General features: G+C 37.9%; 1 protein-coding gene across 6 annotated transcripts in view; it reads left to right on the top strand.

Annotated features, from left to right (window-relative positions):
* Window positions 1-16,368, top strand: part of RGS22 (regulator of G protein signaling 22) — a 61,021-nt gene that overhangs the window by 16,151 nt on the left and 28,502 nt on the right. For all 6 annotated transcript variants that reach the window (XM_032442814.1, XM_015856129.2, XM_032442816.1 and 3 more), the window contains 10 exons: window positions 1,241-1,406; window positions 1,742-1,901; window positions 3,415-4,054; window positions 4,567-4,728; window positions 5,620-5,800; window positions 6,767-6,843; window positions 7,301-7,412; window positions 8,093-8,218; window positions 9,732-9,833; window positions 15,889-16,083. In XM_032442814.1, coding sequence (XP_032298705.1) covers window positions 1,241-1,406; window positions 1,742-1,901; window positions 3,415-4,054; window positions 4,567-4,728; window positions 5,620-5,800; window positions 6,767-6,843; window positions 7,301-7,412; window positions 8,093-8,218; window positions 9,732-9,833; window positions 15,889-16,083 — 1,921 coding nt within the window. The remainder of the gene's footprint in view (window positions 1-1,240; window positions 1,407-1,741; window positions 1,902-3,414; window positions 4,055-4,566; window positions 4,729-5,619; window positions 5,801-6,766; window positions 6,844-7,300; window positions 7,413-8,092; window positions 8,219-9,731; window positions 9,834-15,888; window positions 16,084-16,368) is intronic.

Below are 16,368 nucleotides of genomic sequence, written 5' to 3'. Positions count from 1 at the left end.
TGTGAGCAGAGCCCATCACTGCCCCGTGTCAGATCAGAGCCAGTTCCAGCTGCTCCAAAAGGTTTCTGCTGCTGCCAAGGCTGAGCCATGAGTGGTGCTGGTTGTGCTTCTGTGAGTGCAGATTTAAGAAATGAGATACCTGCTGTACAATAGCATTTGGGAGAGAGGAGTGAGATGTGAGAGAACAGCCCTGCAGGCACCTGGGACAGTGCAGCAGGAAGGCAAGAGGTGCTCCAGGTGCAGAGCAGAAGATTCTTACTCGGGGTGAGAAGGTAGAAGAGTGTGGGTGGGGGAGAAGGTAATTTTAGGTTGCGTTTAGTTTTTACTGCTCTAGTTTGTTATTGATAAATTATATTAATCTGAATCTGTTTTGCTATTGATGATAATTGGTGAGTGATCTCCCTGTCCTCATCTCAGTGAGTCTTTGTATTTTCCCCTCCTGTTCTTTTAAGGGAGGGTAGTGAGAGTATGGTGTGGTGGAGCATATCTGCACATCAGTGTGAAACCACCACAAAATACGCCAACTCTAGAATGGAACTCCTTTGCCCTCAAGATGTAGAGACAAACAAAACTGAGCATTCAGCTCACGGTCACAAGCTTCTCTTCCCTTCACATGCACCTTGGTTGACTTCATACTGCTATCTAACTCACGTAAGCTCTGCCGCGATTCTTGATCCCAAAGCACCCTCTCTAGCCACGTGTTTCTAGGTTCTCATAGTCAGGAGTAATGGAATGCTTTTCAGTACTGTAAAGTACTCTTATAGTAACTGACGGAAGATGATAGCTATCTTGCTATCATCTGAAAGCTTAATTAGTATGAGCACCATGGGCATTGCTGCTGGAAGATTACTTGTGTCAGGAGCAGGAAATGTAGTGTCTGTTACCAACACAGAGCTTCTGCAATCTGGGAAAATGGTTCTGTTTTAGTAAACAATCCGTTTGAGTGTTTCTTGATACATACAAGACCATCCTGGCAGAAATCAGTTTTGCTGGTAAAGATTTATACTGTAAAACAGACTATCAACTATAAAGCTGGTGGACTATGGAGTGGCAATGCTGGTGTTTACCTATGTGACAGCAGCCGCAGGGTGAAATAATAAAGTAGAACATGAAGTTCACAGTGGCAATTTATTTTCACAATGATTGTGTTTTTTATTGTCTAATCTAGGGAAAAAAATAAATTGTATCTCTGACCCAAAGCTAAGATTAACTATTTTCTTGTCTGAACATCTGATTTCAGGCTAGCTAAATTGATATCACAGGTAGAATGGAGCCAGACTGGCATTAATTTCATTATAGATAGCAAGTACTATCCCTGGATAAGGAAGAAAGATGCAAGTCGCCCCTCCCCTGAGGAGGATGACACTTCATTGACTATGAAGAGGTTCTATGTATCACTTGGCCAGGTAAAGTAAATATTTAGTGGGTGTAGAAATGAGCTTGACTGAATTGGAATTAATTGCTGTAACTGAAATCCCATCCTAAGCAGACAACTGATTCTCTGGCTATTCCTTCAAAGCTCTTTGTACTACAGAAGGTTGATGTGCTGTAACACAGCTTAAACAGAAGCACTGCTATGTCATGAGTGTGCTATGTGTCATACAGCTATTTTCTCTGAGAACTATTGTAATAGAAATGTATATGAATAGACAACAAAACTGACTGCAGACAATAAGCCCTCTGCTCTCAGAAACACTAAAGTTAATAAAATTGAATTATTCTATTAAATTTCTTTTTGTAGGCTACAGTTTCCCAAACAATGGATTGGTTTACATTGGCAAAAGAAAGCGAATCCGTGAAAACTACAGATTCGTTTACGCATCCTGTAGCTTCTGTTCAAACTCAAGATACTCAGCATTTGCCTGGTCTGCCTGAAAGAGAAGGTTCATTGAGTGAAAAAGGTAGCCTTCAAGTTAAGCAACAAGGGCTCAGCCATAGTTTCTCATTATCACATGATATCACAGGCTTCAAGCAGGAAAAAACTAATTTGTTTCTTTCCATAAACAAATAATTTTGTAATTTGTCATAAACTTTTATTTATGTATTTATCTATTTACTGAAATTACTTTAAAGTCCTTCTCAGTCTGATGTGATACATGTACTCAGAAGTTTTAGTATCCTCATCGTTGACTATGTGACCAAATCTACCCATGTGTTTGCCTTAGTGACAGAATAGACTATGAAGGCCTGAATCTTAGCTTTAGGAAAAGAAAGATCAAACTAATCCTATGGTTTAAATGTTGGATTGATGTGTCAATATTGAAAGGCCACAGATGAATTACATCTTTTGGTTGCTCTGATTCTGTCAGTGTTCAAAATATTTGTGGTTATTCTGCTCAGTTTTACAGATCTGACCTTCACAGTGATAGCAGCAGTAACCTGGTTAAATAGTACATATATTCAAAGTCACCTATACTTACATACTCCACAGAATCACAGAATCATAGAATCACAGAATTACCCGGGTTGGAAGGGACCTCAAGGATCATGTAGTTCCAACCCCCCTGCCTGGCAGGGCCACCAAACATACGCCTTTACTAGATCAGGTTGCCCAGGGCCCCGTCCAACCTGGTCTTGAACACCTCCAAGGACGGGGCATCCACAACCTCCATGGGCAGCCTGTTCCAGGACCTAACCACTCTCCTAGTAAAGAACTTTCCCCTAACATCCAAGAAGTACTTGATTTGTTTAAAGATTTTAAGAATCAGAAAAGATACCTGAGCAAGTCAAAGCTGAAAGGTCTTTTGTCTCACCAGTCTGGGCAAGATTAATAACAAGGGCACAAAGAGGAGTGAAGTGGTGTTGACAAAAACAAACAAACAGGACCGGTCACTGTTGTGAACTTGCTAGTTATGAGACAAATAAAAAGAAGCCAGGTCTGAGTGGCAGACTGGGCTGCAGGTCTCTTAAATGTTTTCAAAGTCCTTGTTATAATATGCTTTGTCATCCCCCTGTGTGTGTCAAAACTTTACCCAACTAGCCAAGGCCAGTTAAGGAATCAATATAAGCAGACTAAGATTTCTAACTTACTAGCTTTCTCACACCCAAAGAGAAAAAAATCCCGCTACAGGTAGTGACTCTCATCACATCACAAGCAAATACTTAAAAAACCAGAGCTTGCAGCACAACAAGGTGGTTTAATAAGTGTTGAGGAGCTTGGATATTCAGCTGAGTAACCATGATAGCTGGCTGTGGAGGAAGCTGTTCTGAGCTCTGCTGTTCTGCTGGACTTCAACAGAGAAATGAATTTGTGAGTCACAGGGTTGAGTTTCTAGCCAGACAACAACAGCAGAAGCACCTCTGCTTGTTACCTGTACTGCAACACAACACCACAAATATGTTGCTTTGGAAAATGTGCAAAATGACAGTCCTGTTCCAAACGGGTGTTCAATAATCTTTTCTGATTTAATGCAGAAGCAGGTTCCCTACCTAAGAAATATGAGCGCTGCAGATTCCTTTCCTCTCCAAGTACAGCATTCATGGAAGACAGTATTTTTATGGGGGAATCAAGTGAATCTGAGGAAGGTTCTTCTACAGCCACTGCTGAACCTCCTTCCTACTCACAGCAAAGAGTTTATCCAGACCAGGATTTGGAGAATGCAGCAAAAGAAGGAAGTGGATGGGAAAATGCAACTCCTCAGCTACTGGAGGAATCAACTCCATCACATACTCCATTTGAAACAAAGGAATCAATTTCGGAACTCATGCAACAGCCTAAAATGTTTACACATGAGTTATCAAATAATGAATTTGCCTGTGGTACTGAAGAACCACTCTTATCCCAAAGTTCTTCTCCATTTGCTGTCTCGGAGTCCATGGGAGATATAAGGGAACGAGATGCTGAAGAAGTAAGCATAAGATCAAGCTCTGAAAGCAATGGGTCAGACAGTAGGGCTGCTTGGTGTATTAACCACAGAACTTATGACACTGGCAACAGAAATGAGTTTGAAAGATTCAAGAAATTCGTTAAAGGAACACTTGGTGAGAGGTATTGGTGGCTCTGGATGGATATTGAAAGACTAAAGGTTCTTAAGGACGCTACAAGGCAGCAAAGGTATTTCTTGTTATTTAGCACTTATTGTTTCTTATACTTGTAACACTGATCAATGGAAGTTTTCAGATTTCAGGATAAATAATGGCAGTGTTTGAATAGAATAAACACAATTAATAATGGGTATCCTGACAGGTAAGTCAGGGATGACTCCTCTGAAGCTGATAAAGATAACATGTCAGAATCACCTCAGTGTTGAAGCTTTGTTAGAAAGAAATTTGCAGAATGGGAAGCAATAAAAAGAAAGAAAATTGAAGAAATTAAAATCGCAAGTGGGGCATTCTACGTGACAAAATATTTCAGTGAAAGACTACTAGATTCAGATTGTCTATTCCAAGGCACCGTACATTTTTTGTTATACACAACCTGTCTCTAATTTGTGGAAACATTGTTTTGACTTCTGACACTTGCAATTAGAGACATTGCATTACAGCAGTTTAACCAGTAGAATGAGCTGTACTTAGTTCTGCGTAGCATCTGATACATGCTTATGTGACTATTTTTGTTGACTCAAGGCAACTTGATAAAATGAAAAAACTCTATCTACTGAGCAGTGGAGACTATTTCCTCACTTCTGAAGTGTTACTCAGACTTGGTTTACTAGATGGAGAGCGGTGGAATACAAGGCATTTAAGAAAGATTCAGCCTGAAGTGGTGAAACCTCTTCTTCTTTACTGGTATGGAAAAAAGAACATGAACTAAGATTCTACTTTTTAACAAATTTTCTTTTCTTTTCTAAGTCCACTATTTTTATTTCATCTCATTTCTCCTATTGCAGTCATGAGAAGTAATGCCACATAAATAATAGCAGATGTGGTCTTTCAGTTTTAGTTGAGATTAAACTAAACTGCAGTCTGCCCAGAAGACAGGTAGATCTGCTTCACTGAGCCCTTGTTATATTACTGCCAGAGCATCTGAGCTACTTTTTGTATAGCTACCCTGGATACCATTCTAATAAACTTTTGGCTGCAGGGTAGGGAAATCTCCCAAGGCAGAGGAGGTTAATTCTGCCCTAACCTACTCCCCAAAATGACTTCCTCAAGTTTCTCAGGATGCTCTGTGTATATATCTATGTGGAATTTGACCTTGAGACTTTACTGTTTAATGTCTGTTATACAAAATGCCTTTACATACTGACAGCTTAAGCAAGGATACAAATTCTAGCCTGCTTTGAAAACATTAGCTCAATGTTTGAAGGTCTTCTCTCCCCCTCGAGAGGTACCAACAAATTACAGGCAGAAACAAATAACTGCAGTAGTGTACTTTGCTGTGGAGCCTCATGGGAGTTGTGCTTTCTGTCCCATAACCCAAAATTCTCTTATTCTTTGCTGTGCAATGAATGTGGCACATCCTAATGTAGACTCATGTAAAAACAACTTTGTGATGGTGCAATATTTGCACATTTTTTTAGGTGTAACTTGTTTTTAGATTTGGAGGAATGCAGTGTCTAACCATATCTTTGTTTTTTTAATTCTACGTACTTGTAGGACTGTATATTGATAAAGTAAACACCAGTAAGCCAAATATCTCAGTATTTCATTTATTCATATATTCCTTTTTTTTTTAAGGGGTCCCAGATTTTGTGTCACTCATTCAACAGCGATAGAAACTGCCAGTGCAAAGCTGAAGTTCTGGCATACATGCCAGGAGAGACCAAGGGTGGACACTGATCCTTTTCCACAAATGACATCATTGCTGCCATTGACAACTAAGTCTGGTATGCCTGGAATACTACCTTCCCTTCCTCAGGTGGGTAGTGTCATGACATTGAGACCAAAACCTCATCCCATCAAAAACAGTTATAAAACTGTTTGAATTGAACATGACAAAAATATCATACTTGCTTGTTAGGAAGTCTAGATTTAGCAAGCTTGTCTCCAGCAGATGATTATATTAAAAACTGCAGTATCATTTTACTGTATTTTATGCATCAGATCTCTGTAAATTGAGCCGTATTTTTCAGTTATCCTGGCTATTTCATAAGTCTTTTGAATATGTCTCGACATTCTCAGACTTGCAAGTTTAAGGATCTAGCGGCCCAGTTTGCATCCTTCAACCAGACTTATCTTAATTGAGAGTAACTCCTACAACTTCACTGCAGTTACCCCAAATCTACCTTCAAATTTGTGAAAAGAGCAGATTTTTGCCCAGATCCCACAGTCACCACAGTCCTTCAATCAGTGGCTACACATGCAGGTGGCCAGCTCAGTTTTGACTCTGCTCTTTCTTGAAAGACTTAATCTGAGAGGTGCATTGGCCTGCAGGTTTTCAGTAACACTGCATTAAGTCTCAGGGCAGAAGATATTTGGAGAGTGTGAATCTACACTGTGGCTCCACTAACAACTGGAGGATTTGTGACATATGTTGTTTTAACAAGCCTCTGTTACTTTAAAGTGGATAGTTTTAGATTACAATTATCTAAAAATCTGAAAAATCTTGGAAGATGTTCAGAAAATTATTTTGCAGTTTCCAGAGTAACATAGTATGATTGTTAAGGAACAATGACACTGAAAAGCCTTTTAATGATTTCAAGTAGTCAGTAAGAACATGTTAAGAAAACTCTAGGGTGAAAAAAATAACCTGAATTGCCCTATTTTCTTCTATGTCTTTTATTTTATAATTACTTTTTTATTTCTATATACTTTTATAATAAAAAGTAAGACTAGCACACCAACAACTTTATTGAAACTAGACACACTGGATTTATCTTTGAAGGTCTCATCAAGATTATCATCTGCCTTGTCATCAAGACAAAGCCCCCAGAGGGAAGACTTTCTTAGCAGTAGAAATCGGTAAGCACAAAAGTTTTTGTTTGCCTTTCTTGACACCAATATACATGAAACAGTTATCAGAGGCTGTTAGATTCTACAGTTGTCATGAAATATGTTTAATACAATTCTCTGCTTGGTGATGCAGATGGAGATTTTCTTCCTGGCTGATTGTCCTTTTGTTTATTCCATAATAGGTTTAATTTTTCTACATAAGAGATTTTTATTCTCTCTCTACATATGATTATATTCTTTTAATACACCTTAGCCTCAAAGATGCACCATGGTACTGGTTTCCACAGGGTTATATACAAAAGGCGTTCCTCTGCATGCTTTACATTCATTGCAAATTGGAACTCATCTACTTTACCTCTCCTATTTGCTGTCATTCAACCCATCTGATGTCCCTTCTGAGTTATTTAATTCTCAGAAAGTCCTAGTTTTTTGGTAAATAAATACTGACATTTGTATTTGTTCATAGATTTAGGCCAGAGTCAGTGAGCAGGGACACAGTCCATTGCTTAACTTTGGATGAAACTACAGAAATGAAACAGTTGGCTCATAGAAGATACACCTATGCTGAGTTGCTCCCAGTAAGTAGTAACAAAATTTAAGTTGTCTTAAATTGTGAGTTAAAATATTTTATTCTGTAGTATTAAAGGGGAAGTAGGCAATGATGGGGGGAAAATTAGTTTGATTATGTGAATGTCAATGCCCTTTGCAGAGGTGTAATTAGAATGTTAGTGTTTTGTGTGTGGCATCCGTCACATAGTTGATAGGAGATCATGGCACATACAGCAGTTTATTTTCACTAGAAAGTGTTGATCTTTTCCATGGAGACCATGTGTTCAGTAGGCTACTATGGAAAACTCACTGGATAAATGCTTCAGTGGAATAATTGCCTAGGAAAGTATACCAGACTTTCAGTTCCCTGAATTCGGTGCTAAATAAGTCACAACAGAATTATGGCCTAGTTTCTTTTCCTGTTTCAGGGAACTATCTAAAGGATACTATGATCATTTTGCTACTCAGCACACCTTAAGAAATCAGATTTACTCCATGAGACATAAATGTTTTTGGGGAAAAATATATGGAGAGCTATGATACATTGCATATACAGTACAAAATGGAGTCTGATTTCTTGGGATGAAGGTACTTGTACTCAATTGTATGTACTGACATATGCAATGCACTGACATTTGAAATAATGCAAGTCTGTTATTTCTTGTTGTATAATTATATACTTTTTTTTTTTTTTTTTTTTTTTGTCCAGGGGAAAAGTGCTGCTGGCAGTGTTATCTTAAAGGGATCAAGAATGGAAAACATGCTGCAGTCTCTTTATCTGGAGAACAGAGCAGGTTACTACTTCACACACTTCTGTGAGAAGTCAGGGAATAAGGTACGAGAGTTTTCCTGCCCTGTGATAATTTAGCCTGCAATTGACTGAATGCCAAGTTATAGAGGGCAGCCAGACCGAAAAAAAACCTAGAGAACGAAAGATTGATGACTGGGTGAATTATTACTTGTGAGACTACAATCCCTCAACAACAATAAACTGTTCATATGTATATTCAAACTAATGACAGGTCTTAACCAAGCTGTCAGATCCTAACTGTTTCAAACCTATTGGAAATCTCAATGTACCATCAGGGATAAAAATCATTTTTAAAAACCGGCCTTTAACTTGGCAGAAGAAATGAGGTCTTAACCCACAAAAACATTTTTTATTAAAATGGAAAATCCACTGTGCTATTAGTCATGATAATCTGCTTCCTTACTTGTTGAGTTAGTAATGTCCAAAATCTTCAACGTTTTAAATATGTTCTTCTGCTTCCATGAAGCTTCTTGAATTTCTGAGAAACACAACACTATTTCTTGCCTGCAGTCATCAGTCATCATTCACTGTAAATAGTGGATTGGTTAGAACAATTGGATAGAACAATTTATCATTTTGAGTCAGTGCTCGGTGGCTTTTGAGACACACTGAATGTTTAAGGGGGGACTTGAACACAGCTAAGATGGACATCTACTTCACCACTGTCATGACCCAGAATGCAGTAGCAGTAGCTAGAAATGCTACTAGAAAGGAAAAGCCAATGTTTCCTCAGCTATATACCTTAAGCTAAAAATGTTGAAGGTGTCTAGGTAGAAATCTAGATAAAAATGACTTATTTTTCACAGGAGATAGGCACCCACACTCATTCTCTCTAGTATTTGCAGGTGGCAGACTCATTTGAAAATTATTTCCTATTTCCTATTTCATTCATATGCCAGGTTTGGTGGGCTGCAGTCTGTGGAGCAGTTCTCTGCCACTGATTAATTGTTGCCCAGTGGGGATTTTAGGGTATTTTTCTGATTCAAACCCCATAAGCATATAATAAAAGGAGCAGACTTCAGGGAGTATCTAGACTCCTTTTGCTGAAAGATAACTTGACATTTGTTTGAATTTGTGAACTAGGGCCAAGATTCTCTGCCTCAGAAATTCATATAATTAAAGTGCAATGATCGTCACAGTAACATACGTCAAGTATACAACATTTAATTGTTTTGGTTATTGCAACAAAATGCTATTTAGCCATGGCACAAATTTTGCACGTCCATTATCAGCATTTCTTCTTAAGTGCTGGCTTTATGCCACTGAAATGTGGTTACTCTTCAAATGTTAACTACAATGTTAACAATTTTAATGGCATAAATAAATGCATAAAGGATACAATAAAAGACATAGTATCGTAGTGATGATGCTATTAAACATATTGTCCTTTTGCCAACAAGCAACAGAAGATTAAATCCATCTTAAATTGAGCTTGATTTATTATGAGTTAAATAATTACTTGCATTGGAAACTCAACCTTTTTACAAAGACCTGATATTCGAGTAGCAATAACTTACAGTTTTTTTTTCATCCCTAGCTGTGGAAGAACAGTGCGTACTTTTGGTCTGACCTACAGGCTTATCATCAGCTTTTCTACCAAGAAACTCTTCATCCCCTTAAAATATGCAGGCAAGCTCAAGTAAGTTGTAAATAATGTGTTTTTCCCTCACAAATACACTTGTTCAGTGTAAAGATTGGAAAGGATAGAAAATAGAAATGTTTCCAAATCTTGACAACTCACACCAAAGTATATCTGGGTTGTAGACAGTAAAAGAGGCTCTCTGGCTTGCTTCCACAGGATTACTTGATTTAAATGTTAAACACGCATAGTTGGATTTCTGGGCTCTGTTGTCTGTTCCCAGTTTTATCTTTTCTACTCAGTTTACCTAATCTCCCCTTTGCTACTCTGCGTTGTATTTGGAAACTGCCTGGTTAGTGTTAACATCTGTGATAACATTTTTTATGAATCATCTAATTGTGCTTTACCTTTCTTTCCATCTCCTGTGTGGGTTAGAATTGCAAGTCTCATAGACCAGACTTCATATATTGACCTTAAGTCATGAAAGTGGACCTTCAAATTGCCAGTCCTGCTTTACCTTTTCTGACTGTCAGGTTGTAATTATACTCTTTACATAGGTTTCCTCCACATTCATAATTTGATCTTTAGACACTTATTTACTGCAGTAGAAACGATGTTTCTTATAAACAAGAATTCTTAATTGAATATGCACTTTAAGTCATGGAATGAAGTAAAAACAAACCAGTTCACTGCGGGCTGTAGGTGCTGATAGCTCTCACTGACTGCAGAATAGTCTGATACTGCCAGAGAAGGAGCCTGCAGCAGTGTGATATTTTTAGAAGGATTCTAAGCAAATTTTAACATCATTTTGTGAAACTTCAGTCTGTTTTTCCTCTGTAAACCTTGTGTAGGAGTCTACTCTATCTGCATATTTGAGTATATGCTGTAACAGAGCAAAACTACTTCAGATGTCATTGGAATAAATATCTGTAGGGAGCAGTGGAGAATAATCTCATTGTATGGCTTATGTTACTGAGCATCTTGAATTTGTCTTCCTATTTCAAAGTTTCACTGGGGGAAATGACAGAAATTTGTATATTTGTCCGAATTTTCAAGCTGAGGCTTGTACTCCCTCTTTCCTGTAACAAACTTGACAACCTGAAGTGCTACCTTGTTTATTTTTTCCGCTCTAGTACAGATTAAACCTAAGTGCAGCTAATGGTGTCTCTAAGGCAGACCATCCAGATGGCCCAAGCCTATGGCAAGGGGCCTCATTCACAACAGGAATGTAAACGTTCCTAGAGTCCTTCTCCAGAACTGTCACCAAAGAAAATGGACAAGCACATTGGACAGCACGGTCGTATTGTCCCTGTCCTTATATATCTTCATAACTGAGTCTCTGCTTGCTGCATGCTTAACTAGATCATCTTTTGGGAAACCTGATAGGGAATTAACAGGGAAGTGTCAGGATATGGGAGATTGGATGAGTCCCATTTTCCATTAGAAAAATTATACTGCCCCAAATTTACTGTGGAATCTGTGGGCACAGTTAGTTTTCTTAATCAGAGAGTCAGGTGCAAAGCAGTGTCACTCTGTTAAAAGCATGAGAAATGCCTTCCAGTTCTTCTTTTTCTTTCTTTTCTTTTTATGAGTCTATTTTCACCTGCTGCATTTAGGCTGAATCCTGATTTTCCTGTATGTTTTGTTGTTGTTGGTAGTGGTCTTTTATTTTAGGAGAAATCTTAACTTATGTCTTATATTTTTTAATTAGTTTTAATTTTGCACTCGCTTCCACTCTTTTTGCAAAGGTTGCATGGCTGAAAATTAAGGACCAGGTCTCTTTCCTTTTCCTTATCTTATTTCCAGTGCTGGCCTGGTGGTGACAGCAGAACATCGTGCAATCTGTGTTACTAGGCAATTGCAAAGAACTACATGCACATAGCCATTAAAGTAAATAAACCGAAATATGCGAAACTGTTCCATTAGCATAACTAACAGCTGAAATGTAACATAACAAATCAACACATGTGCTGCAACATTTGGTATCATTCTCAAGCTTGCCTTTTAAGGCTGCACAAAAATTATTCTTGTTTTCATTGGAACACTATTAAGAGTCAAGCTGCATCCAATCTACAGGATCTGCTTATGGAAAAGATGCTTTCCCAAATTCTGTGCTCACCTTTGGCACAATAAGATAGTCATTCCAAATACTCCTAAGAGAATGTGAATCAAATTCTACGAACACATCATCATATATATTTTACTATTTATTACAGAAAGAGACATGCAAAGTATTCCGTATATGTTCTGCCTGCTTCCTGTTAGGAACAAGAGCAAACCTGTATTACTGTGTGTCTGCTACTCATTGTTTCATTTGTTAGGTATTTTTATCTCATCTTTATGATAGAGTAAGGAAACACATTCCAGGGTGCATATTCATTCATTCGGGGGTAAGCGGAGGGGGGGAAGCTACAGCGAGGATGAAATGTGATGCAGAAGAAGAATGGTGGGTACCAGTAATCATCTAGGAAAGTATGTGGTTATTCACTATAAAAATGCACATAGCAGTGTAAAATAAATTGGGAAAGAAAAACAATAAAGAAACAGATGTTGTAGTTTTTGACCAACAAAAATAATAAAAAAATAGTAACTTAGAGATAGAAACTTTAATATTGTTATGGGAAATACAATATTTTAGCACTAGAATGAATTTAAATAAAGGGAGTTTTCATTACTGTGAAGTTTTAGTGTCAGAAACAGATTTATGTTGGTGGGAAGTGATGACGGGGGTTAAGGCAGTTTAACCATTCCATTTAAGACCAGTCAGTGCATTGTATATTTCCCTTCATGTGATTCTGTCAAACAGCTGCACAAGCCCCTCATTTAGATCAGAGAAATATCCACACCTTTGGGCAGCAATATGAAGCACTTGGACTTTAAATCTTTTCTGTGTTTCTTGTTTCACTCTAGTCATTGCCTACCAAAGCCTTCTCATCTGGAGTGAATTCACACCAAAACCCAAAGCCTGAACATTCCATAATTTGGAAATTAATAAATGATGCCAAAATCTTAATTTGAATTTCCGAAGCGTTTCATATCTTCAGATCTGTGCCATCATGAGTAATGTCGAGATGCAAACTTTGATCAAATTTCCAGATCAGGGTTTTGGGTTAGATCCATCACTTCTTCTAAAACACTCATAGGAAAATGTATAGCTGGCAGGTAGGAAAATTCCTTTTTGTTTCACAGAAGAAACAAAACATTGAGCAAATGAAGCATAATGTGCACTTGATTTCACATGCCTAAGATTCTTCTATGAAATTCATAATCTTTAAGTTATGTTATATAAGTTATATATGTATATATATATATATATATTTGTTGTTGATTCTTTTAGAACAGTGGCCAAAAACAGTTTCACTGTTGTGCTGTGAACTGAGAAAACAAAAATATTTCCATGATGTAGAAATCAAAAAAGGCTACGAATATTAATTTTAAAGGGATACATTGCTTTTTTTCCTCTCTCTTCTCTTGCTAATGTCATTGCTCAGTGTCGAAGGCTCTGAACACAGAATTTTTTACTCTTTCTGACTTGTCTAAAACTCTTAGCAGCTGGTCTCCCTGTTGTCCTTGCACTGAAATCAGTGCAGGTCTACAGATGGGCCTGAAACCTCAGCAAGGGGCATAGGGTGAAAGATTCCTCTTGATTCCACCCTCATCTGCAAGTGCATACACTTAGTCACTTTGTCATGCTACGTGTTCACTTGCTGGGTCAAATCCCATAGCAATGGATTCCGACAAGGTAGAAGTTGGAAAGGACCTCTGGAGATCATCCAGTCCAACCCTATGCTATAGTGGGTTCCCTAGAATAGGTTGCACAGGAAAACATACAGACAGGTTTTGAATTTTTCCAGAGAAGTAGACTCCACAGCCTCTTTGGGCAGCCTGTTCCAGTGCTGTTACTCTCAGAGTAAAGTGCTTTCTCATGTTTGTGTGGAACTTGTTGTGTTTTTGTACATTTGATACACTGTCCTGTTGCTGGGCCCCATCCACTTGACTCTCACGCTTTAGATATTTATAAGTATTGATGGGACCCTGTCTCAGCCTTCCTTGCTACAGGCTGAATGGCCCAAGGGCACTCAGTCTTTCCTCATACGGGAGGCGCTCCAGGTCCCTTATCATTATTATGGCCTTTCTTACCCTTTAGGCTGATATCTGTTTGGTCAGTTCTAAAGAATAATAGTAAATAATTTAAGCCATTTCATACAAAATCACGTGGGAAAGAAGAGCTCTGTCCATTAAACTGTATTCCTTTCCTTTCCTATCTGTGATACTTTACTAAGAATGACTAACCATTTTAGGAAGGAGGTTAAATGTGTGTTCAAGTGTTAAGGACCTATTTCAGCTCCTTTCACCAATTTACAAGTCCCTTGTGCGGACCAATGAAGTCATGACAGGTGGACCAGTGAAGCCCCAGTGACTTCTTTAAAAAGTCCACTTCTAAAGATATCACATTTTAAAATCACTGGACTGTTCCTTTCTAATTTGTCTGATTTATGTGTTAAATGTTTTAGAACAGACTTGGACATGATGTAACTGAAACTTTTTATTTTCAGGGTTCTTCAAAAGGACTTGCAAGGTTTGAAAACACCACGAATCTAATTCATATTGCATCTGTTACATTTCAATTAATTTTAAGATTTACTGAGAAGAGAATAAGCCAGGATAAATGTGGTCTATATACTATGTGGCTAATACTATACTTGGCAATGTCTTTATTCTTTGGCCTTACCCTTACACTTTCAAGCCCCTATTGCACTGATGAAGTTGACTTTGTTTTTAGTGATTACATCTACACAGAAAGAGAGTGGAATCCTACAGGGGCAGTGAATATACTATTATAACAAGTTCTAATTGGAGTATGTCAGCCATTGTGTCTTGGTATTCCTCAATGGCCTTGTACCACGAGAAGCTAGAGGGTATGTTTCAAATTGTTAAGGTACAAAATAACGGAGATGTAGTTTGATGATACTGCTTTTATTTGAATAGAGGAGTTTAATAAATCAGAAGTTGATGTTAAAAGATAAGTCATTATTTAATGTACTCAAATATCCAGACACTGTGCTAAAAATCTAAACACAACAGTGCTTTATTTCTGCTTGAAAACAGAATAGATGTACTATTTTCTTCTTTATATTGCTTTCCTCATTAGACTTTGACAAGAAGAGAAAAAAACCAAACCTGTATGAATTTTATTATGGGAGTATCTCTTTCTGCTTGGTCTCCTACCTGGAGTCAGAGTCATGATGTTTTAGAAAGATATGCTGGGATATATTATTTTAAGATATTACTGCAAGAAAATGTTTTTATCTGGCTTTCAAAGCAATTTATGAAACATTTAAAAGGAAATAAGAATGTGATTTAGTCATCTATTTGAAAGAAGAAGCCAAGAAACCTTTGGGAGAAAAAAATGGCTCTGTGCTTCAAGAAGATGAAGTTAGAGAAAAGGAAATGTTTTCCAGGTTTAGCTTTTCTCTGCTTTTACACATTGAATGGCAAATTCTGTGTTTCATAAAAACACCTGTTGTGAAAGCACCTGTTATAATCCTTACTTTGGTAATGATTTAGGCACCAGTTCAGCATTGGTATCTCCTGATACAGATTCTGTATCACAAAGGAGCCCTAGGAATGTCAAAGAAATGCGCAAGAGGAACTCAGCATATAATGAAATCCTATCACTCTTCTCTCAACCCTACAATTATGATTTCCCATCTATTCCTAGTAAAAACAGAAGAAGAAATTCTCTTTCACAAAGTGGCCCAGCACATATTTTGCAAAAAACTCAGTGCACTCAATTATAGTATTATAGTGGAAAGAAACTTTATACTTCATGGAATATGCTGTTGCTGTAATTATTGTGGATATCTGAATCTAGCTAAGAATCAGTCAAACGTCTTCAAAATTACAGGTTCAAGTGAAAATGACAGGGAGGCCAGTTATGGAATAACTGAATGTTGGACAAAATAATAGCACAGGTAAAATATAATACAAGATGAGTATAATCAGGTGCACGTTCAGAATATACAGCAGGCCAGCAGGGGACACATATGCATTAAGACTGTGACCATTGGAAAAGAAGATGTCTAAGAAACAGATTTCTTCTGTTTCTTTGTAGTTCCTGTATGCAACATACATTGCCCCATCTGCCAGCATGGACATTGGCCTTCATCAGAGTAAGAGAAACATGATTTACCATAAAATGGACCCAGCTTTTGAGGATCTTTTTGACATAGCAGAAGAACATGTCCTCCTTCTTCTACTAGAACCATGGATGAAGATGGTGGAAGCAGACAAGTACAAGTATGGAAAGGTAACTGACTTGTATGGCATTGTGAAGAATTTTTATGTAATAGAAGAAAATCCTAGGAGTCTTCATAGATATCCCTTTCTTAGTCCTGCATTCTGACCTATTGCATTCCTGACTTTAAAGTCAGGAAAAGTGAAGTATTACAGGATGTTTCAGTCACCCACTCCCTTCCACATGGAATAGGCTGAGCTTCCTGTGAAGAGCAGGATTCCCCTTCAAAAGGATGGTGCAGGCTTCATAGACCCCGTGCTCTGTGGAGTGGGAAGGAATGCACTTCGCTATGGAAAA

The sequence above is a fragment of the Coturnix japonica genome, chromosome 2 (assembly GCF_001577835.2).
Source record: "Coturnix japonica isolate 7356 chromosome 2, Coturnix japonica 2.1, whole genome shotgun sequence".
Taxonomy (NCBI): Eukaryota; Metazoa; Chordata; class Aves; order Galliformes; family Phasianidae; genus Coturnix; species Coturnix japonica.
The sequence above is the reverse complement of the archived record's forward strand: the minus strand, read 5'-3'. Positions and strand labels throughout refer to the sequence as shown.